At 41.6% G+C, this 24,737-nt stretch overlaps 2 protein-coding genes across 5 annotated transcripts in view; one reads left to right on the top strand and one right to left on the bottom strand.

The window, feature by feature from the left end:
- LOC105897080 (sorting nexin-14-like) overlaps positions 1-14,207 on the top strand; it is a 25,002-nt gene extending 10,795 nt beyond the window's left edge. For both annotated transcript variants that reach the window (XM_031581056.2, XM_012823940.3), the window contains 12 exons: positions 112-298; positions 634-717; positions 848-948; positions 1,310-1,421; positions 2,845-2,885; positions 5,586-5,705; positions 6,787-6,910; positions 7,417-7,581; positions 9,373-9,468; positions 13,286-13,377; positions 13,514-13,570; positions 14,047-14,207. In XM_031581056.2, the coding sequence (XP_031436916.1) occupies positions 112-298; positions 634-717; positions 848-948; positions 1,310-1,421; positions 2,845-2,885; positions 5,586-5,705; positions 6,787-6,910; positions 7,417-7,581; positions 9,373-9,468; positions 13,286-13,377; positions 13,514-13,570; positions 14,047-14,085 (1,218 nt within the window). In that variant the 3' untranslated portion in view covers positions 14,086-14,207. The remainder of the gene's footprint in view (positions 1-111; positions 299-633; positions 718-847; positions 949-1,309; positions 1,422-2,844; positions 2,886-5,585; positions 5,706-6,786; positions 6,911-7,416; positions 7,582-9,372; positions 9,469-13,285; positions 13,378-13,513; positions 13,571-14,046) is intronic.
- nt5e (5'-nucleotidase, ecto (CD73)) lies at positions 13,960-24,737 on the bottom strand. Of its 3 annotated transcripts, none has more exons than XM_031581057.2 (10): positions 24,276-24,737; positions 22,471-22,693; positions 21,904-22,092; positions 19,528-19,725; positions 18,982-19,136; positions 18,514-18,622; positions 18,096-18,245; positions 17,762-17,962; positions 17,447-17,648; positions 13,960-14,322 (listed from the first exon to the last, which is right to left on the bottom strand). In XM_031581057.2, the coding sequence occupies exons 1-9, from the start codon at positions 24,618-24,620 to the stop codon at positions 17,482-17,484; spliced, it is 1,737 nt and encodes a 578-aa protein (XP_031436917.1). In that variant the 5' UTR covers positions 24,621-24,737; the 3' UTR covers positions 13,960-14,322; positions 17,447-17,481. The 3 variants fall into 3 exon arrangements, with proteins under 3 accessions (XP_031436917.1, XP_012679397.2, XP_012679396.2); XM_012823943.3 differs by having other exon boundaries at positions 17,553-17,648; XM_012823942.3 differs by lacking the exon at positions 13,960-14,322 and having other exon boundaries at positions 15,493-17,648.

Raw genomic sequence — 24,737 nt, 5'->3', positions numbered from 1 at the left:
AAGTGACAGATCTTAGAGACCCTGGTAGGCTATATTTAGAATAATATATATTAACTTCATAAACATAGTAGTATATTTGATTGTCACATGGCATATGTGTTCATCTCTCAGGTGGAGGAGGCCACAGTGGTGATGGAGGATGACTCCTCAGCAGAGTTGGTGAGCACACCCGGGACCCAGCGCAACCTCTCCGCCTGGGCCATCACCATCCCCTATGTGGACTTCTTCGAGGATGAGGCCAAGAGGGAGAAGATCCCAGTTTTCTGCATCGACGTGGAACGCAATGACCGAAAGGAAGGTAAGCGTTGGACGGAGAAGGGTCTTCCCATTGATGTACTGAGGGACAGGATGCATGAGTCATTGTCAACTTTTAGGTGACTACCGTAGCTATGTCAGTTATCGGACAGTGTCAAATATTGGCCATTCTGTTAAACAATCAAAATGCTAAGTTTAATAATGGATTAACACTCTATAACTTCAGTTTAATAATGGACAACGTGAACGTTTGCCGATAACACACGCCGTCCGATAATTAACACCGTTACGATAGTGAAATTGATCTGTTGCTGGCTTTCATTGCATTGAGAACAAATGTGTTAAAATGTTTCTGCTTTCCTCCATAATTCAATTCAGTGGGACATGAGAAGGAAACCTGGTTAGTTTACAGAAGATATCTTGAATTCTATGTCCTTGAGTCCAAACTCACAGAGTTCCATGGTATGTATTTCTATCAAACTTTCACTATTTCACCAAGTTTATCTTGTCCAAACAGTTAGCTTTTGTTACAGTAATTAAGCGATTTAAGAGCTGGAATTTCTATCCTTCATTTGTATAATTTCTTTTCCAGGATCCTTTCCAGATACTCAGCTCCCTTCTAAAAGGATTATCGGACCAAAGAACTTTGAGCTCTTAGTATCTAAGAGGGGAGAATTTGAGGACTATCTCCAGGTGCGTGTTTCTTCCCAAAGCAAAGGTTGTAATCAGGAAACAAAAGAAATGTCTGTCCAATACATAGGAGATGAAATCATTTTGGTTGGTCACACTTTGAGACCATTGAGGCTTAATAATCCCTAAACAACCATCATGGTTTAGTTTAAAAGGTTTCGTATTAAATGATTTTGGATGTCTGAACTCTGTGTATGGGACATGCTAATTTAGCTATTTTTTTCTAATTTTTACTCACAGCAGAATGGACAATAAGTTACCAATGTATAGACCTTTTATTTGGTTGAATGTATTTTGTCCTATATTGGGATTCTGAAACATTTATCTCTCCGTTTGTGTTCTGTACTTCTCTGTGCAATCACAGAAAATTCTTCAGCATCCAGAGCTGAGTAACAGTCAGCTGATCGCAGACTTCCTGTCACCATATAGTGTGGAGTCACAGTTTCTGGACAAGATGCTCCCGGATGTCAATCTTGGTATGAATCACAGGCTCATGTAGCAAAACACTCTTCATGTATTGGCCGGGTTAAGGGTGTCATCACTGTCTCTTTTTGTGTACACACATTATTGTGTTGTGACAGTGCCGTGTAATGGAGAATTATAAATGTTTTTCTGTAATTCTGAAGTAAGACTGTATTACCCAGAGTTACATAGAGTGCCTTTCAACAGGGGCACACTGAAACAGACCTTTGCGCAATGAGGCGATTGCCACATGTAGTATGTTGTCGTCTTTATTCTTAGATTTTTGGTCTTGACATTGCACAACTTCTCTCCTTTTCAGCTCTTAGACTTACTGTTCTATAGTAGATCCACATTATACTGCAGTACAGGAAAACAGTTGATGTAGACCAAAAACAGAAAACATGTATGCTATGTACCTCATTTATCACATGCAGGTTAGCATGCTCATCTTGATACGCGTATGCTATGTACCTCATTTACCACATGCAGGTTAGCATGCTCATCTTGATACGCGTATGCTATGTACCTCATTTACCACATGCATGTTAGCATGCTCATCTTGATACGCGTATGCTATGTACCTCATTTACCACATGCATGTTAGCATGCTCATCTTGATACGCGTATGCTATGTACCTCATTTACCACATGCATGTTAGCATGCTCATCTTGATACGCGTATGCTATGTACCTCATTTACCACATGCATGTTAGCATGCTCATCTTGATACGCGTATGCTATGTACCTCATTTACCACATGCATGTTAGCATGCTCATCTTGATACGCGTATGCTATGTACCTCATTTACCACATGCATGTTAGCATGCTCATCTTGATACGCGTATGCTATGTACCTCATTTACCACATGCATGTTAGCATGCTCATCTTGATACGCGTATGCTATGTACCTCATTTACCACATGCATGTTAGCATGCTCATCTTGATACGCGTATGCTATGTACCTCATTTACCACATGCATGTTAGCATGCTCATCTTGATACGCGTATGCTATGTACCTCATTTACCACATGCAGGTTAGCATGCTCATCTTGATACGCCTATGCTATGTACCTCATTTACCACATGCATGTTAGCATGCTCATCTTGATACGCCTATGCTATGTACCTCATTTACCACATGCATGCCAGCTGCCTGCTCCTGATTTATTTCCACTTCCCTTCCCCCACCACCCTTCTTTTTCTATCTTCTTCTATCTTCTTAGCCCCCCCCCCTTATTTGCCATGGTTCTGCTCAAAGTTTCTTCCCGACTAACCGACATTTTTCCTTTCCCCTGTCGCCATTGTGCTTGCTCTTAGGAGGGTCAGGCCATGGGTTCTGTAAAGCGCCTTGAGATTATTTTATTTTTTTGGCGCTATATGAATACAATTTAATTGACTTGAATTGAATTCATGTTCAACTTTTTTTTTTCAGGAAAAATCTTCAAGTCTGTTCCAGGAAAACTAATTAAAGAGGTACGTTACTTTGCGCAGGTCTGACTTCAGTCAATACTTTAAGCACACTCACAAACTGAAGTGGCCGTCAGAGCTGCAGCGTGTGATCTAATGTACGCTACACATTTAAACCGTGGCAGTTAGTGTAGTTTCTTGTGTTGTCCTGCGTGAGAATTTCTAAAGTTGTTGATTTGTACTCTGCCATTTTAAGTGATTATTTTCCACTCCATACTCATTCGCTCTACTTCAGTAAACCCTTTTCCACAGAGAACCATTGATCAAATCAAATCAAATCAAACTTTATTTGTACGCCGCATTTCATACCAGGAGGTAACACAATGCGCCTCAAGGAAAATAAATAGTGCCAAATAAGCCATTCTTAGGTTGTCTGGCAGAGTATTCCAAAGGCTGGGGGCATAGAAACTAAAAGCTGCTTTCCCATGTCTCTTTGTCCTGGCTTTTGGAACTGTTAGGAGTTCAGTGCCAGAGGACCTCAGGGATCTACTGGGTGTGTACCTTGAGAGCATGTCTGTTATATATTCAGGTGCATGACTATGGAGTGATTTATAGACTAGTAAGAGAATCTTGAAATCTATTCTGAAACTAACAGGTAACCAGTGCAGTGATTTTAATACTGGTGTGATGTGCGTTCTCCGTCTTGTTTTAGTGAGGACTCGCACTGCTGCATTCTGCATTGTTTGTAGTTGACTAATGGCTTTTTTTGGTAGACCAGACAAAAGCGAGTTACAGTAGTCTAGCCTGCTCGTGATAAATGCGTGCATCAGTGTCAGCCTGAGAGAGAAACGGTTGCACCTTAGCAATGTTTCTTAAGTGATAAAAAGATGTTTTAATTATATTTTTGATATGGGTTTTAAAATTGAGATTTGAGTCAAATATGACACCTAGGTTTCTGGCCTGGTGCTTGGTGTTAAGTGCTAGTGTTTTTAAATGTGCAGATAGTTTCTCTCTTTCAGGTTTTTTCAGCAATGACTAATACCTCTGTTTTATCTTGGTTGAGCTGGAGAAAGTTTGGTGACATCCATACATTTATATCAGAAATGCAATTTACCAAACAATCAATATAGCTGTAGTTGTTGGGTGTTACAGAAATATAGAGCTTGTTGTCATCTGCATAGCTATGATAGTTGATGTTTTGCCTCCTTATGACACTACCAAGGGGTAACATGTATAGACTGAAAAGTAAGGGCCCTAAAATGGATCCTTGAGGGACCCCACAGGTCATACAAATGTTTTTTGAGCTGTGGTCGCCGAGGGCGACAAAGTATTCCCGGCCAGTTAGATAGGTACTAAAACAGTTTAGGACTGGACCAGCGAGGCCAACCCAATTTTCAAGTCTATCAATAAGGATATCATGATCGACAGTGTCAAAGGCAAGACAGTTTTTTCCAGGATTTTGCTTAGAAAGGGAAGGTTTGGAGATGGGTGTAAAATTGTTTAGAACTGAAGAGTCTAAATTGCTTTTCTTCAGGAGGGGTCTCACCAGGGCAGTTTTAAGTTCTGATGGGAAAATACCTGTAAGCAGTATCAAAAAACAAGACATTTGGAATTTCCTGAGCAATATTTATCCTAATGTTCGTTATCTTATCTCTGAAGCATGCTGCAAATCCCTCACATTTGGAGGTGGAAAAGAGACTATCATCTACTTTGGGTGCAGGATTTATAAGGCTGTCGATTGTTGAAAAGAGCACCCTAGAATTGTTAGAATTTATAGATATCAAATTAGAGAAATGATCCTTCCTAGCATTTCTTATTGCTTTATTAAAGACTGAAAGATAATCCTGAAGATTATCCTGAAGATGGACCCGTAGCTTGGTCTTTATCCATGTACGCTCAGACCTTCTGCAAGATCTCTTAAGTTGAATCATTTCCTCATTCCTCCATGGAGCTTTTTGTTTGGCTAAAACCTTTTTTTTTGTCAATGGTGCTACAGAGTCAAGTGCTGTCCTTAATTTTAACCTTTGAGTCGTTCCCATTATCCACATGTATGTTAAAATCACCAGTGATAATAATCTTATTGTAGTTTGTGTGGATAATGGAGAGTAGTTCTGAAAAGTCTGTTAGAAAAGTGGGACATTGCTTGGGTGGCCTATACACAGTTACTGTCCGAACAGGAGGTTGGCACTTTAGAACTATGGCATGATATTCAAACGAGGCAAAATCATCGAAGGAGATGCTCCTGCAGCACAGGGCATCCGTGGTTATGGTGGCTGTCCCGCCCCCTTTTTTTACCAGTTCTAATGGACTGAAAAGAGCTATAATTGTGAGGGGACGCTTCAATAAGAGCTGCAGACCCATTTATGTTTAGCCAGATTTCAGTTAAAAACATACAGTCTAATTTACGTTCACATATAAGATCGTTAATGAGAAATGTTTTGCCTGATAGGGACCTAATATTTAGCATTGCCATTGTAATGTTTTCTGGATAGTGTGGCTGACACGAAGGAGGAATATGCCGAGATAAAGATAGAAGATTCGCTGGGTTTTTATTGTTACTATTGTATCTATGGCCTTTGTTTTTAACTATGCGTTGGGTAGAGATTAAAATTGGAAAAGGATTATAGGCGCATGCCATAATATTATATGAAGCAGCCTCTTCTGAGGCATCCAAAAAGTCACAGTCTTTAGACACTGCAACGCTAGTAACTCCCTGTTTGTTTGTTTGTTTGTTTGTTTGTTTGTTTCCTGTGTTGTCCTCAACAGAAAGGTCAGAACCTGGAGCCCTTCATCCAGTCCTTCTTCAACTCATGCGAGTCTCCCAAACCCAAACCCAGCAAGCCGGAGCTCACCATCCTGAGCCCCACGGAGGAAAACAACAAGAAGGTGAACACACACACGTCATCACACACACACACCACTCGCACACTCTTACTCCCCCTCAGACTGGAAGTCTGTGTTGGGCCTGGGATTCCAGGGGTCCCACCCACCGTAAGATTTATGGCTTGCGGGGGTTCTGGGAAGAGATGAAGAGAAGAGATGAAGAACTACATCTGAGCAGATTGTGTAAGTGCAGACGACTAGGTGCGTATGTGTATGCGCTTGACACAGTTGTTTACAGGTCTGTGCCTGTAACTGTAGTCTGTAATCTCAGACAGCGTAACTATGGGCAGCTGTTCTTAGCTAACACTCTAACCACCGGTCCGCCATTATTATGGTATGCAGATGTGTCTGACCACACCTCTATCATGTGGAAACCAAAGTCTGCTGAAGAGGTTTCAGATGTTCAGTAAGCCAATACATTACATTTAGTCATTTAGCAGACGCTTTTATCCAAAGCAACGTACGAAAGAGAGAACAATCAAGCCACGAGCAATAGAGACCTAATGTAACAATGAATACTATTTTACATAAGAAATAAAGTGCAGGAATGTAACTACTGTAAGTGCGAGTTAAGTACTAGTTAGAGGAGATAGCATTAGAGGAAGGATAAGGAGAGGAAGAGAAGCCATCTTACTTCCACACATGATAGTCGTTTCATTCCAACAGATATCCTGTGAATAGAGTGAGCCAACATACAGTACTACTTTGTTAGCTCTTCACTCGAAAAACACTGTTGATTTATACAATTCATAGATGTGGTTAAAAAGGCTAGATGGAGGATGTGTTAATGAGATTGTCATGTAATTGTTCATATCTTTAGTAAATGATGTTATAAATTCGCAGAATGAACTTCATGGTCTTCATGGTCTTCAGGTCAGGTGAAATAGAGCCCTTTTTAAAGGCTGCACACTCCATACAAGGACTGCAGAGTCAGTTATTGTGAACTATTCCCCATCTTAGTAGAGTCTCCTTTTATTAGCCTCAGAACCAAAATGAGGAAGGAATGAAGGAAGGGAAAGTGCAAATGGCGTCCTCCCCTTGTGAACTGCCACTAAAAAACAAACAATGTTTTTGTCTGTTTTAGCTTTCTAACGGTGTGTTCAGAAACAACGCAAACCTCTCAGAAACTGCAGAAAAGAAACACAACCAGAACTACTTCATGGAAGTAATGTCAGTGGACGGAGTGTACGACTGCATGATGTTTATGGGTAAGCCAGATGAAAAAAAAATGAGGCTTTTTCTTTTTTAACTTTGTGTGAAGTCTGCTATTACCCACCAACCAATGTCATGTTGAATTGTAACAGTACTTCACTCAGTAAAATGTGTAGCAGACCCTGGAAAGTTAGCTAAGAACTGACTAAATGTACACTATTACTCGTAAGGCCATCTAGACGTATTTGTGTGTGTTCTAATCATTGATGTACTCTGGAATAGACTGAAAGTGTGTTCCCCATCCACATGAGCAGCTTATCTGAGGAATGAGGCGTGGCTGCTCCAGCCTGAGTTATAGACACACACACACACACACACACACACACACACACTCGCTCTCTCTCGCACACACACACACACACACACACACACACACACACACACACACACACACACACACACACACACACACACAGTTATAGAGCGGTCTGTGTATATTATCCAAGTTCAGCACTGGCGTAGGGCCTCTCAAGTGTTTTTCCATATCCCCACTCCTTCGCAGGCAGAGTTGTTTTCCACATGCCAGACTGGCTGCATCATGTGATGTCTGGCGGACGCATCTTGTTCAAGAGGACCCTGGAGGCGTACATGGACCACTATCTGCAGTTCAGACTGGACCACATACTGCAGGAGCAGCGTCTAGTCTCGCTCATCACACTGCTCAGAGGTGTGTGTGTCTGTGTGTGTGTGTGTGTGTGTGTTTGTCATCATGCTGCTTAGAGATGTGTGTGTCTGTGTGTTTGTCATCATGCTGCTTAGAGATGTGTGTGTGGATGTGTGTACTGTTTTCACTCGATGCCTGCAGTAGCTCGGTGTGTGTGGAAAGGCCAGTCCGGTACATTTGTCTCTGTCTGCTGTTGTTTGTAGGTTTGAGAGTGAGTTTTTAAATGTTTAGGTGTCCCAATCTGGTCTACCCAGGCCTCCCACTAGCTTGCATTTCAGGAATGGGAACAGAAAAAAGAGGTTGGAATTTTCTAAAGGAAAGCATTAGTAGTTTAGGCTCACCAGTCATTTAGGCAAGGCATGTCTTGTTGACAGAAGCTGTGTTTTAATAGGAGTTTTATATTCTCAGGAACTAGAAGTGGGCTAGTGCCAGATATTGTGGGTGTGATGTCGATTCCAGGAACCAGATAAGAACAAACTGATTGCGTCTGATTGTTAATAGTGGGGTTTGACGATTAAACCCAATAAAGTTGTCACGTTTGTGGCTACATGCTGCTATGGAAACTATGGGCCATGTTGATTCCCTCTTGTTGACCACAGGGCTCTGTTCCTACGGTGGGAGGGGCTGGATGTCCTTAAAATAGTGGTCGGTTACTTTTTCAGCACCACAGTGGAATGAGGTTGGAATAAAACTTGGTAGTTGTTCAAGGTTTCAAACAGTGAAGGATTGTTTTTTAAAGCTTTGGCTGTGAGAGTATTTGTCTTGGTAGCTGGAATGGTCAGTGAATTGCATTGAAATAATCTGAGGCTCAACAAAGATGGTTGATCTTCAGATTGTGTGAAAGTTTTGCCCATCAGTTTTGTATGTTTTCACATTTAGTATGTTATGTAGTGTGCCCAGCAACAGCATATCCATAAAATGTAATGATTCATTTCCAGTGATCTTTATTGTACCAGTGACGCACTACAGTTTTATAGCGTTCAATCCAGTTTGTGCATACTACTTTCAACGTCTGCAGTGTCCATTGTCCTGATGTCTGCGTCCTGTTAAATAACAGTGATAGTGCTCTGGCCAAGTTGACACATTGTTAAGGGTGAATAGCTGCTGTGCAGCGAGTAAACCTCACTCACTCCCTCCCCAGGTCCTCAAGAGATGCGCTAGCGGCAGACGCTAGCACCCACAGCTAGCACCCATAGCCCTGTTAGCACTCCCACCTCCTGTGTCTGTAAGTGTGAGTCCAGTGATGCACGGCTTCTCACAAGGCAGGCTGGACGTGCACAGCACAGGGGCAGATCAGCCACAGTGTACTATAGAGAGGAAAAAAGAGTAGAAACTCTGTGACACTCCTGTCAAAAGTATCGCTATCTTAGTTAGAAGATTGTAATAAATGGTGTCATTGTGCTGAGACACACGACGTATATGTATTAGTGATATTATGCTCTGGGCTATCTAACATAATGTTCAAAGTATGTTGACGTGTGTGTGTGTGTGTGTGTGTGTGTGTGTGTGTGTGTGTGTGTGTGTGTGTGTGTGTGAGAGAGATATCAGGGTTTGTGTGGCTTTGTCCTCCTGGAAGACACCACTCCCATGAGGATAGAAGTGTTTATTAAAGGACTGTTTATTAAAGGACTGTTTCTGGCCCATCCCTGGGCACTGCGCTGTGTGGTTTGGACTATATTAGAGGGCTGGTGTCTGGAGCTGACCTCCCCCACTGTGGCACTGAGGATTAGTGAAGGGAAAAGGGTGGTGGCTTACGTCAGTGACTAACAACAACAACCTCTGATGTCTAAACAGATGCTGTGTTCTGTGAGAGCAATGAAGTCCGCTCCACAGAGGACAAGCAGAAGAGAGCCAAACAGGCGTTTGAGGAGATGATGAATTACATCCCAGGTCAGTGCCAAAGTGTGATAAAAGATCTCGCTCTCCATTTCTCTTGAAGGCACACACGCATACACAAACACAGTCTTACACTATTGTCTGTCTTCAGCATTTTGGCTTAAGCTTGTTTTCACAACTTTTTTTCACAATCACACCCACAGTGGTGGTCAGCTAATACTGCAGTTTGACCATTATGAATGTTACCATGTATTATTGCAATGCTATGTTTTATTGCAAGACTATAACCCATGGTTACTTAACTACCTCAAAACCACTGCAACTCCAGCCATAATTATCATACATTCATTATAGTGACTGTAGGTCATAGCTAGCTATTCTACACTTTAGTGGGAGAATGATGTTTCTGTAAACACTGTGATCTGAGCTATCTGAGCTAAAGGCCAGTTGCGGTTGAAACCACTTCTGCAAATCGATATTGTTGAGAATCATGGTTATAATACAGTGGTGTGGTGAACATTAAGCAGTTTTACAACAACAAGTGTCATTAGGCCCGTGCGCAGAGACTAGTGTCTTGTTAGGTCAGTCAGAATGGCCCGCATGCAGAGGTCTTGTGAGGTCAAGCCAAAAGGCCTGTTCCCAGGGATGATACTTGTTTTCAAAAAACAGGCCTACAGGTGCAGGCCGATGGAGACAGCCAAGCAGTCATGGAGGGGTCTTGGGATGAGAGATGCAGACAAGTCAAGGACAGGCAAAGCCTCCCAAAAAGTTGTAGATAGGCTCAAGGACACCAACCTGCTGTCACGAGTCACCATTGTCCTAAAATGTTTCTCCACAACAAGTGAGCGAGAATATTTTGATTGGCTGAGCGTGGATAAAATGTATAGGTTTGAGAGAATATTCTGATTGGTTCAACTTGGATAAGTTGTAGGTGTTCAATTGGTTCAATTTGGATACATTTTAGGCTTAATGATGAAATATGCCCTTTAAAAAGTTAGTTTACAAGGTTTTTGACAGAGCTGCTCCATGGACCTAGCCTGACGATGTCATACTCATAATTCTAGTCAGAATATGAGTCTGATACCGCTCCAATGGGCTGTGATTATGGGGCGTGTTTCAACCGAACCAGGAAAAAAAATGCCTCTTCGCTCAATTGGATACATCCAGAACCAATCAGAGCAACGTAGTATGACCATAACGTAGACCATGGGGCCAGCTGATACATTAAACTTTTACCGGATCCCGTAGGAAGGACGGCAAAAACATCTTTTCGATCGACAAATGCCTTGATCGCGTTTCTCTGTTCCTCTTTCAAAATGAATGTGCTGTCAATGTCTTCTAAAACAGACTCGAATCACCACATTTCAGCTCTCCAACGGCAGCCATGTTTGTTGAAAAAGAATTCACCCCAAAAGCTCTTTGGTGACGTGGTTGATTACGTTACGGTTGATCATCTGTCCATCATCGTATAAAGCCCGCCTTGACAATTTAATTGGTACGGCAATGTCTGTACCGCAGATAATTTCTCCTCAATGGAGTAATGCCAGACCGAACTTCCCAACCAAAAAAGGTGTGGGCGGGGCTAAGTTCGGTCTGGTATCCAGGCTACCATGGACCACCACTCTGATTGAATGAAATGTCTGCAAGATTAAAAAAAAACTTTAGTTCGTCGCATTCGGTCTTCTGACTCTCATTTAACTATCAACTCTGATATTTGAAGAGGTTGTTTTCGCTACAACAATATCTTGCACGCACAGACATTTGCAGAAGGGACACCACTCCGAGCAGAATGTACAGAATATGAACATGCCCATATAAGCTTATGTGAGCACTTGTATAAAACTGGCTGCGCCCAGCTGCACTTTGGAGTCATGTGCATGATCTTGTTTGTGTCATCTCTCCCCTTTTGCAAAAGATAAAGCAACAACAAATTCTGATCGCTGGTCTCTGTCTCATTAATATTAACGTCTTAATATTAATTTATCTAACAATATATATTACCAACAATGTGTTGGATTTTATGGTCGAATTAGTTACTTTGGCTATTGTATTGGGGAAGTAGACAGGTCAAACAGAAAGCTATCAGAAACATGGATAGCACTCTGACACACTAACGTAAACATACGATCAAAGTGCTGAAAGGTTCTTTCAAAACACTGATGAAAGGCAAACACAGCAGCTTTACCCACATCTGAAAAACACATACACAATCAAACAGGCGCTCGCCGGCGACCTGACTCCGAAATTATAACAACCTGTTAAATAGGGGTACGGCAGCTTGAATGATAGCAGCTGTGCAGGAGACGTTATTGCTATGTCCCTGTTGTAGTGGTCATCAGCTCGTAGCTGATGATGAGCTATATGACAGGGCAAAACGTCAGTCTGACCACTACAACAGGGACCTAGCAATAACGTTTCTTGCACAACTCCTATCATTCAGGGCCTGTTTTAGAGCAGATTGCTCAGCAGTCCTCAGTCTCCCAATTTGCCAAGATGCTTATTGTGGATTATCACTCCGTAACATCCACCTTCGGTGAGGTGTGCACTGCCCTGCTATTGTTTCTGACATCTGTGACCGTGGCAACAGCCGGGTGATCCTTTTCCAAATTGAAACTCATTAAGACCTATGTGAGGGCCGCATGGAGCAGGAGAGGCTGAATGGGCTGGCTATCCTGTCCATTGAAAAAGCATATCATGCATCACAACTGTTATGTTTGAAAGGCATCGTTCGGCTTGCATGTGTGCTTTGCCTCTGGCTGTGCTCAGTCAGCCTGTCGGTCTTGACGTTCAGATTTTGCGCATAAACTAGCTATATCGTATCGTCTCGTCACATGATCAAATAGAGACTTGACACTGGACAACAAGATATATAAATTCCTAGCAATCATTATTGCATATCTGTATATGACGATACCAAAGAAAATAAGAAATTATTCATTTAACTGAATATTTTTTTGAATAGTTTCCACAGTTGATGTAGGATAAGCTTATAACTGTGTTATAGATTGCTACTGACTATTTCCTTTCCCCAAAATAATAAAAACCATGACAGAGATAGGTTTGCCATTTCGAGGGAATATATAGCATAAGGTACTCTTTTAACTGTAATATAATTCATCTTTGATCACGGGTGTGTTTCCATAGCGACACTAACCGGCAGCTACTTCTCAAAAACAGTGGTTTGTGAAAGACCCAGAGAAAAGCAACACAAATATCCGACCAGGCAAAAACCCATACGATTTTGGAATCCCTGCCGGACGCATTTTTTAGGTCTCAAGAAGAGGACATCTGGTCACCCTAGTTAAATACAAACATATACAAGCCACATAGTTCTGTCTGTATTTAACTAGCAATGCTAGTGTGTTGGTGTTGACTACACAGTGTTAAATGAATAATACAATCAGCAGGTATATCATACTCATGGCCTTATTGGAAGAGTCTTTGTTTACTGTATTCTGACCCTCACCTTAAAGCTAGCTTGATACAATGCCTCAGCCTTCACTGGGAATAGTACTGTGAAATAAATAATGACTACTTCAGTTTTGTAGTGTGAGTGCAATTCAGAATAATAGGATTAATGTGACTTGTCTGGTGTGACCCTTTTGTATATGTGAAATGTACAGATATCCTAGGGTTTGGAAGGTAGAGAACGATCCATACCAAAAAATGGCCATGATGCTGTTATTATTAGGACTATGAGCCATATAGAAATATAGAAATGCTAATTAACATGCACATTTCAGTTTTTTTGTACTACTCATAAAGTATTTTCTTAACTGCCATTACTGCTTTGAAATCGAATCCCCAAAGCTATGTTGTGACAGTGGGATGATTGGCCTTGGCCTGATGGGTCTTCCCTGTGTGCTCCTAGATGCAGTGGTCAAGGTCATGGGTGAGGAAGCCCGGTATGACGGCGTCTGTCTCCTGTTCGAGATGCTGCAGCAGCCCCTCCTCAACAAGCAGGTGAGGGCACTGGGAATGAGATGGTTCTTTATTTCTGGTTATTTATTTATTTTGTTGCCCTTGAGCTAGCGGAAAAGCAGCACGTTTCCCCATCTTATTTGTCTTTCCACCTGTCTCCTGTGTGTGACTTTCCCAGATGACCTACGCCCTGCTGGATATCGCCGTGCAAGAGATGTTCCCGGAGCTGAGGAAGGTAAATTCCCGTTCCCAAACAAACATAAATCCAAACCAAGCTGCAAGGCTGCCATTTAACTTGCCGTCATTGTGGGAGGGATGGAGAGATGGGTATCAGTAAGCAAATGGTGAACAGTGAGTTTCATTCATGAGGCTGGCATTCAAGGTCAGTCGTGGCCTATTCTATGAGAAGAGCGAAAAGCACCCTGTCTTGTTATGCAACTCAGGTTGGAAATCCTGATTACTGGAAGCCATTGAAATTGTGACTATACTGTGACTTACTAGTTTTGCTTGCACAAACAGGATGTTTCAAAACATCACTTCTAGGCAACAGCACGCACAGTATTTAGTGATACCATCAACAGCAAATGTGATTTAAACATCTGTCCAGTAAGAGAGAGGCAAAGGTTAACAAAGCAGAATTTATTGGGGTTTCCTAGTGACCCTTGAGTATTGTGTTTACATCATTAATCACAAGTGCCATCTCCCCCACAGGCACAAAAGGAGACCCCAAACACCAGTCCAAAGATCTAAGGCACAGCACATAAGGGCGCCGTGGAGAAAGGCACACACTAAAAAAAGGACCATGCAAGCTTCAAAGCATTCCAGTGTACAAAAATAATATCAATACGAATAAAGAGAATATATTTATTAAACTGACGTGTACTGTCCACATTGTTGATTGTGTGTGCCGTCACTGATTTGAGAACGGTAGCAATCAGAGGTGCTGATGGCCTGTTTATAGTTGGAGTTGAGTCTGTCCATCATATTCTATGTGAGGGGAAAGAAACGGTTAACAGAGTTAAAATGGCAGTTTAAATGGCAGTTTAAAAAACTAGCACCTAATAAATGAATGTACACTGTACAGTTTTCACTTTCAAGCAGAACAGGAAACCGGACACACCAAACTAAGTGGTCGAATCGGAGTTGAGATGCAGTTAGTTTGATGCCGCTTGAAGGGTGTGGAAAAGAGAACTGCCTCCCAGTAGCACGTCCAGTGTTGACCAGTGAAACGCGAGCTCTATTGTCTCTGAATCCTGGCTGTGCTAGAAAGCGGCGGTCTTTCAGAGGAAGCCATGCAGACAGGAAAGGGTGGCACGAGAGGGTCATGTTAGGGTCATGTTTTCATCAGTAGTATGGCCAAACTAGCTACTGTGGAACAGTTTTCTAGTAAGAAATGTTAGACTGCTTCGATACTGGAGCCATTGTTACTTCATACCATGACCTTATGACATTGTCCATTAAGCAGATTCAGTCATTTAAATAATTCAAATGTAATCATCATGGTAAATAAATAAACTCTTGTATATAATAGGGAAAAAGGTACACCATCCAGGTCTAATGGCAGTGTTCAATAGCAATATGTTTTGACAGATGCAGACATATCTTCCCAACTTCCCCAAATCTAAATGTTATGTTAGCTGTCGGAGCTATCTCGCACTACTGCTTTCGTTTATTTAGGCCCAGAGAAGCGTTTCTGTTCAGTACACAATGTCTCATCCATGGTGGAACATCTACAAACCATTTTTAATTTCGGTTGCAGAACCTGAAAGGCTAAAGCTAACCTTATACACATCTCTGTGTCTAGGGTAAGGGTTTTGGAGTTGTCTGACTCCTGTTTCAAACTGCTGCAATCCAGAGCTGAAGAGTGCCTCTGTGGTTAGAAGACAGTACTCAAAAAGACATCTTTACAATTAGGTCACTTGGAAATCTCTATGTTTAACTGGAAAAAACGTATCCGTGGCTGCCTTCATATGAACTGTTGACCTGCATTTTTTTATGGATTTCAGTGTACCGTAGTTAGCATATTTTCCACTAGAACGGCATGGTTCGAAAGAGAAGCAATGGTCCCTGAGCTAATCCTTCACTACAAGGGTTCTGCCTGCAGTTCTCTCTTTTGCAAAGACCTATTAAGTTTTTATCAGATGAAAAACAAAACTGTAAAGCATAGCCACTTTATTGCATCTATTTTTGACACAGGGAAATCATTTCTGTATATTTAATGCAGATTTGATACTAAAAAACAATCACAATTACATATCAGTTATATTAATTAACATATCTTTTGCACATATACTTGTATATTTAGACATTATCCACCTTTTACAACTATACAATGTACAATAACTTAAAATTCATAAAACAATGCAAACTAACTTTATTACTGCTGCTGTTGTATTCATTTTCTCTAAAGATACTTCTGAAAAACCTTATAGAAAATGGATAAAGCCAGTCTGTTCAGAATATTTTATTCTTGTGTTTGGAACACGCCTTCTGCTATTAAATAGCGCTATTGAAATGCATATATTATGACTTGTTCTTCTTTTAAAAAAAGACTATGACATCTTTTAACATTCTAACTCCACTATTCTTTAGTGAGAATCTTACATTAGAAAATTCCTTTTTTAAATTGACGGCCATAATGTTTCAACCTAATGTATGACAATTTTTTTTCACAATTAAACAAAAATGTTCACGTATTTAAGCTGCTATTGAGAGACATAACTGTAAATAGTATGTGCATTGTCCAGAGATAGCAACCGCATAGTATGTAGATGCTTCAGTGCAATATCAGGCTCTCTGCCCACCATTCCCCCAAAACTACTAAAAATGACACTTCAGAATGGAATTAGAATATTAGACTATTTATATTCTGACCGATACCATAATAATAGGGGCTCTGAGAAAAATGACTGTTCCTTGGACTCTCTTTGGCTTTTTCAAGATTGATGTAAAAGATAACTATATAAGGGAATTAAAAAACAGCTGGTGAGATGGGCATTCCTGCCTGAGAGGTACACTGTAGGGCTTCTGCACATTAAAGGGGTTTGGACTACTAAGGTGGCTCAGTTAGGAAGAAATATAAGTGCCATGTACAAAATCTTTAAGAACTGCAAATACTCACAAATCCCCAAAACTGTTCTGTCTGGATTAAATTATTTTACACCCTTTTAATAAAAAATGCAAAATAGACTAAAGAACGTAGGGTTCTATGTGTAATTTGAAGAACCTTTAAAAGTTCTACCTGGTACCCTCTCAGACCCCTTGAGTCATCCATGTGAGTTGTGAAAAACCCTACCCGTAGAACTCAGTTAGCCAGTAAGCTTTTCAAAGAACCCATAAAAACCTTTTTTTTTCCCAGAAGGGTAGGTTTTTTGGGTACACAGGTGCATTCTTAGAGCAGTGAAACTTCTAGCTTCTTTCTGCTCAATAGAGATCAGTTTCATTCTCCCCTAAAGTATCCTGGTTTCTTTTGTTACAAGTGCTATTCAAATAACATTGAATGGAAATGCATAGTCCAAATTACATTTGCACACAGAACTTTGCTAAGCTACACTCACTAACAGTGCCCCACAAACAAGGGGCAAGATTCAAGCTTTTTGTTCTCGTAATATGCATACAATTCTAGTTTCAAGTGACTCACGCCAATGTAGGTCACAGTGTTTGGAGGAGTTTGGTAAACAGGTGCATTCTCACTGGATTAATCCCTCTAGGCCATCTGTTTTCAGATGGAGGGATCATTGGTCTGGTCCACCTGTAAAGTGTCCTGGTGTCCTTTGTTAAAAATGCTATTCAAACATCGCTGAATAGAAAAACTAACAGTATATTTCCACACAAGTGGTTGAGCTGCCCTCCCAAATTATACCCAACAAACAACTGATGGGACTACAGCTTTTGTTGTCTTCGCACGAGTAACCATGTGGTTCCAAGCGAAACACACCACGGAAGGACACAGAGTTCACACCATGCCAAAGCTGATGAATTTCATATGGGACAGATGCATGCTTTCTGTAATCTTAAGACAGGACAGATAATGTTATGGGGAAGTTAAAAGGTGAAGAATCAGGTAGTTATATTGTGAAAGTGCCAAAAGAACATGGGATGGAAAACTTGCATTCTTTTGAAGAGGTTGAATTCAAACAACGGCTCCTAAAGGCTCATTGACACAACCAGAAGCAGACTCAAGAGCAGAAGTGAGATCATGTGACTAGGTCCTCCACCTGTCGGGCCCACGAACTTGATGCGACCTTCTACGGCAGTGCGAACTCTCTTTGACTCGCTGATGTAGCGTTCCACCACGGAGATATCCAAATCGCCTGCAAAAAGATGAAGTAAAACAGTCTGGCTTCTTTCTTTCCAAGGGAATAGAAACTGACTGATCGACAGTTTTATCTCAGAAGAATGACTCGTGTTCTAGCCATAGCCTTACCACTGTCATGTTTCAGCTTCTCCTCTTTGATCATTGTATAACCATCACCCCCATCCACGAGGTAAGACGGCATGACTACTTTGTAAGCAGCGTCATCTTCCAGTGGCTCGTAGCGAGGAACTCGGCACCCGGTGCAAAGGATGTTGATAGACTTCACACGGTTGTTGGGTGACTTAGAGAGATCGATCTCAACCTGAAAGCCTGCAGAGGTATGAACACAGAAAACACCAACTGTAATACCACAAAGGATGTGTGTGTGTGTGTGTTGCAGTCGGACAGAACAAAGTATGTGTGGTCGACTGACAAGCAACCGACTCCTTCCACACGGCTGTACCTGACACTTGGAGAAATTCCCCTGTGCTGGATCCATAGCGTCGCACTCCGTGCTCAAAGGCCTTCCTGATGGTGGAGCCTTTCAGCTGAACCAAGTCAAATGTAGACCCAAAGGGCAAGACTGCAATCAGGTCCTCCATTGTGATAGAACCTGCAAAAAACATTTCAGTTAGTCAAGACAAATATATTTTGAAAGTACAGGGCGAGTTCTACCAAAGGTGCTACGGATTCTATGTATACAGAAATCTCTTCACAATTCGATGTTCCTCCATATTCGTGTAATAACCGATGCTCATGCAAGGTAATGAGGAGCATTTTGCTGTACTGCCCTAGTTTTAAATATTCCTATGGACTACAAACATCTCACCACAGTGATTTTATAATCACATATCAAAACTAGAAAGTAAACACAAACACACCATTTCGAGCGCGCTCATCAATGGGTGACCGTACCGCTCCCCCATTCAGCAAGCAGGCGCTCACGTGGTTCCACTGCAGCTCATCTGCATACTTGATGTTATGGTCCACCTGCGGCACACAGTGAATGGAGTGAATGAAGGCCTCTCACACAGTACAGGGAGTGAATGAAGGCCTATCTACACACAGTACAGGGAGTGAGTGAAGGCCTCTCACACAGTACAGGGAGTGAATGAAGGCCTATCTACACACAGTCCAGGGAGTGAATGAAGGCCTATCTACACACATCACCGTTAGCCTCAGGTACTTTCACAGGGTTTCACAATGTAGCCATTCTAAACGTGTGGCATTATGCCAGTTTCCAGTTGATCAGTACCACAGGCCAAATCAACAAGAGGTCTTTATTGGGAATTCTACCCCTGACAGTGGTGCTGGTAATGACCTGAGGGAAGGCACTGTTTTGTACACACCATGGCGTCACAGATGAGGTTGCCCAGGTTGCACTCACGGAACCGGCACTCCTGCGAGGTCCCATTGAGATAGACTAGAGTCTTGCCCACATACTGAGCAGAGTAATTAGCCAGGCTTTTCTTCCACTCCACAATGTCAGCCAGTATCCCAGGGTCTACAGTGATCACAACATGGTAGTGGATTGTGAAAGGGTTATTATATTATACTCTCACTCTCTCACTCACACACACACACACACACACACACACACACACACACACACACACACACACACACACACACACACACACACACACACACACACACAGTGTATTTTGTTCACTTGCATACATAAACCACAACCCAGTTGTGTGTGTAGTGTGTCAGCATGCAACAAGTATAAGACAGTTTTAGAAAAATTGTTGTAAAAAAGTTGAGGGATGTAATTGTAAAATTCTTACATTTTCCATCTGAGTAAAAAGCCTTTATTATTTAAAGGGCCGATATCATACTGTAGCTCACTCTGCCTTTTAAAATAACATTTCAGAAAATATATGTGAATTTACCTTGTTCTATGGAGCTGTCCAGTAATATTGGATTGCCCGTTGCCTTCTGGACATTTCCAGAGTCATCAAAAGTCACTGTAAGATGGCCAAGGTATTTCCCAAAGGCGTACGCCTGGACCACAGGCACCTCCCGGCCATCTTGTGACTTCACCATGTAGGGATAGGGACCAGCAGGGACCTCATTGGAAGGCGCTGGTCCTGTGCACAGAGAAGAAGAGACGCAATATGAAATGGAGAAGTTTAAGAGGCTGAGTGAGGTTCATGTGAGCCTGGTTATAGTTCTGGTTTAGCTGACTGGCTGCTTTGATCTTGCGAGTAGCACTGTGATGACCAGGCAACATTTAAATGCTCTAAGGCTTAAATTAACACGGTGAAGGGAAAAAACACACTACTACATCAGTCCTTAAGACAAATTGCTATTGTAAAAAGTCTGTAAAATGAATATAGAGTGGATACAATGTACTAGCTTTCATGGGCAGTGCTCTTTATAACCCAGTTGATGTTGTGTAATCTTGTTTCTAAATATAAGGAAGTTACAGCCAAAGATGTCACTTCCTGTCTTGAGGTCCACTAAAACCAGAAATATTGCAAAGGTTTCCAAACATAACAAGCCAGCGTAGTTGATACATGCACTGTGACTTCAATTCAGCTTGTTCAACTGAAGCAAAACATTTTGGGACTGCAACTGTCTGTTGAAACACTGGAGCGAGTAGTGCATGTTGCATGTTGCATGTTGCATGTTGCCATTGTGGTAATTCTCCAGAGTGGACGCGGATACGTGACGCATAAGAGGCTGAATTCAAACTGTTGAGTTGACTCTGGATCCAGGTCATTTAGGATCAGATAAACAAACTCTGATGCCTTAAGGCAAGCTCTCCTACTCTCATCCAATTTGAATCCTTGTGTGATTGACATCTATGTGAATTACACTGAACACTCACTTCTGCATGAAATCCATTGGTGTGTGTGTGTGTATGTGTGTGTGTGTGTGTATGTATATGTGATTTATGTATGTATGTCGGTGAGGTGTATAAGTGTATATGTGTATTTGTGTATGTGTATAAGCTACTGGATGACCTAAATTTCCCTCAGGATTAATAAAGTATCCATCTATCTATCTATCTATCTACTAATAACACTCCTTAACAGCAATGGCTCAAAAATGCGGTTCTCTTAGAACAACCAGAAACACCTGTTTATAGGAATACAGTTTGTTTCACTGTGCATATGAATATTTGATTCTCGGTACAAGTGTAGGCAAGTCCGTATCCTTGTAAGGCAGCGTTTCTCAAAGTGTGGGGCGCGCCACAGACGTGACAGGTGGCAGACGTGACAGGTGGGGCGCTAATGGTCGCAATTAACGGGAGATTTTCCCGTTGCAATGCCTTCCTTTATAGACAATAACGATCATACACCCCTCTCGCACTAAGCAACTACACTCAAAGAAATATTTTATTAATTAGCCTATTAAGTATTGTATTGTATTAATTAGCCTGTTGTTAACCTTTCCTGCTAGTCGTAGTAGGAGATTACAGGGGATACTTTTGTTTACTGCTCCAGGGCCGAAGTGTTCTATATTCTAAACTCCGGGGTTATCTCCCTTTTCCTTTGGTCTGCGGTTGATGAGCAAATGAATGGCAACTTGATTTGGCCCGAGGATTTATTCTCCACACTGGATGCACAGAGTTCAACGTTACAGCAACAAAACCTCTGCTCCGGTCGCCACATCTGATCTATCCGTGTGCATCACCATTCTCTCTCTCTCGCTCTACCACACCCACCCTGTAGCCTACGTGTTGCTCTATTATACATTATACATTATAGGAGCCGCACCATTATACAACACTGTATTAACATTAGATGGGGGACCAGTTTTTGATTCAGTACCAGTGGCGAAAAAGACAGCTGATCCACCAAAAAAATCAACCTAAAAGAAAATTGAAAATTTCAATAAATTTGACAATTTTACATTACATTACATTTAGTCATTTAGCAGACGCTTTTATCCAAAGCGAAGAACAAGGGAGATTTTAAGCTTGGCCTATCATTGATAACACAATTGCATAGTAGGCCCTTTTTCTTTATTTTTGGAACTCAGCCCATTTGAGGCAAGGATTGACACCATTGCACTTTTATTTTCTCTCTTTCTGAACTGATGTTATTTGTTATTGATTTTCTCTATTTTTAAACTGATGTAATTTGTTATTTATTAAGATTTAGAAATTTCAACAAATTTGACAATTTAAAGCTTGGCCTACCATTTTATTGGAGCGATGAGGGACAGGTGGGGCTTGAAAAGGCCCCTTTGTTCAAAGTTGGGAATGACAGAAAAAGTTTGAGAACCACTGTTGTAAGGGAACATTCTGACATGCTTACCTGTGTAAAGGAACGTGTTGGTGTGTCCTCCAATCACCACATCCACACCTTTGACCTTTTCTGCGATTTGTTTGTCTACCGTAAAACCCGAGTGACCTAGTGCGATGATCTTATTGACACCCAAAGTTGTGAGTTTGCTGACTTGTGTCTGCAGAGCTGCTATCTCCTCCTCAAAGATCAGGTCTGGACCTGAAGTGAAAATGACACAGATAAGTGAAGTTCTTTTACCTCCAAGTGCTTTTGAGAAGGCACTAGCATTGATGGGAATGAAAGTTCAGCTATACTGGGGCCCTAAAGAAAATGGCTTGATTTACTTCATGACTTTTGCCATTCAGCATGTCCTCATTTTGAACTCCCCATTTAGTGGATGTTTACCATATTATTCTGTACTATGAATCCTAAATATATTCTCCTCTTTCAAAGTGAAAACAGCTCATTAATACGGCTGCAAATTAACTACATCCTCTTAATTACTAACAAGTAGAAGAACCATTTCATTGGTAGGGACTGCACTGCTATGTCAGTAGCATTATGAGTTGTGTTTTCTGAACACTTTGTTGTTTTTACCTGGAACCGATAAAGCAGGTGTTTCTCTGGACGTGTATCCCACCACAGCCACTTTCTCTGAACCCACATCAAATATCTTGTAAGGCAAATAGTACCCCTCTATTTTGTGTGCAGCGGAGCCATGTGGTTTAATGTTGGCACTCAGGATGGAGCAGTTCACATCCATCAGAAAGGGCTTGACCAGGCCCTCCCACCCATTGTCAAATTCATGGTTCCCTAGAGCCTAGAGAGAAAGAGAGGGGGAAGAACAAGAGCCTTGTTAGAGAGGCTCATTGCGACGGTACCACTGTTGCCATTCAAGTCACCCAAACCTGGCATGTTAACAGGTTACATTTGTTTAGATGCCGGTGACTTTTTAAAAGGGTCAAATTGGCACATTCATCTGGCTAGCTGCTTCCTTTTCACAGTGTAAAGAGACATTTACACCACATCAACATGCACACACCATCACTGAGAAACCCAGCACTAAAACCACTATTAACACCTGTTTCTATTTCTTCAAGTCCTTACTGCTGAGGTAAATAAAAGGCTTATTTATGCTATCCATCAAAACAAACAGAAAAGATCTCTAATAACTACTATGACTAATGAGATCTCTCCTTGAAGAATGCAGGTGTGTTTATCTTGCCACTGAGTCCCTGCAGGCTCTGGATGTAAAGCCCTTTTGTGCATCTTAATTGTCTCTGAGGGGGAATGGATAGCCCCTGTCCAGACATGTCCAGCTGCCCTTTGATCAGCACCTCCTGACGTGATCCCAGGCCTCTGTACACCTGAGGGTTGCACACCATGGAATCAACCCATTCCCCATACACAGAATAATGGAAACCTTCCACTCACTCTTCAAGATTCTGGGGCAAAGACTCACATGAACGAATGACACAGGTTTCTGAGGTTTACAAATCAACTACTTTTACATCCACATCCTATAAGTTCAGTCCACAGAGACTACGGTTACACTCTGTCACACCTGCTATACAGCACTACAGTCGAAAGTAAAGAGGTTACTGTGTTAAAAGTTTAATACATGAGCGTGCCCAATCAACTGCATGTGCTTGCCTTGTGACAAAGAGTTTGCTTAGGATCTTTATCTGTAAGGATATGCCAAGTGTGTAATGTACTACTGTAGGTGGGGTCCAAAGACCAGGTGAGAGGCTTACAAGGAAGCAGACAAGTGTGATCAGTTCACTTTTGTTTCAGTTCCAACTCCCCATACTAAACAGTTATCTAATATCTGTAACAGTTGTCTAATATGAGGAACAGGTGTCTAATAGCTGTTGTGATTCAGTCAGTCATGTACAAAGCAACAAAGAACAACAAATCATTTAGATTCATTAATTGAATGGAGATGGTTAGCCTTAAGATTTGTTAAATTATGAGTCGTCTGAGACTTCATAGAGGAGGTCTCTTCAAAAGGAAAGCTGCCTTTATTTTATGTAATTTAACATTTCTGGTCGTTAGTAGACTTTATTAATGTCCACTTATCAATATTTTATTTTGGCTTCTATTGTATAATGTCTTATGTCCGCCCGGCAGCACGAGTGTCACCAAGCTAATGGGAAGTCGTCTCTCGAAAATTTGGCTTAATCTTAATCTTAATCTTAACCTTAATCTTAATACAGCATCAATATCTCACTAACATAACAGCGCTTATTAAAAAAAAAGTATGAAAACGGTATTGATCCCCCTTTGGAGAAGCACTATGTACAACCATTGCTAAAACATTTGACATACATTCCTCTTAGAGCGGTGGATGTGATAGAAATAAAGGTTAAAAGAGTAGGCTATAGACTAAGACTGCTTCTTACCATTGCATCGTATCGGAGTTTGTTCATGAAATAGGCTGCTTCTGCACCTTTGTAAAAGTTGAACCAAACAGTGCCCTGAAACTGATCACCGCCATCCAGCAGCAATACGTTATCCTCTTTTTTGCGAATCTCGGATATTTTGGTGAGCCTCCTCGCCACTCCACCGTAGCATGGAGCCTTCGTGCATTTTCCTGAATCTTTGCTTGTCTCCTCCACCCGCGCATGGACATCGTTGGTATGAAGCAACGTTAAGTCCCATGCTCTCACTCCGATGAGAGCTTGGCTATAGAAGAAGGTGAAAACAAGTGCAGAAGGCCACCACTTTTCCGAACACGGTGTCCCCATCTCTCTCTCTTTCCGACGTGATGAGACACTCACGCAGCGCACTGAGGTGAAGGGCGCTCTGCAAGCTTTCTAGTTCAGTACTACTTGGTGACACTGTCAGAAGAGGGGTGGGTACAT

Source organism: Clupea harengus, chromosome 15 (assembly GCF_900700415.2).
Source record: "Clupea harengus chromosome 15, Ch_v2.0.2, whole genome shotgun sequence".
Lineage (NCBI taxonomy): Eukaryota > Metazoa > Chordata > Actinopteri > Clupeiformes > Clupeidae > Clupea > Clupea harengus.
Note: the sequence above shows the minus strand (reverse complement) of the source record. Positions and strands in the feature narration are given on the sequence as shown.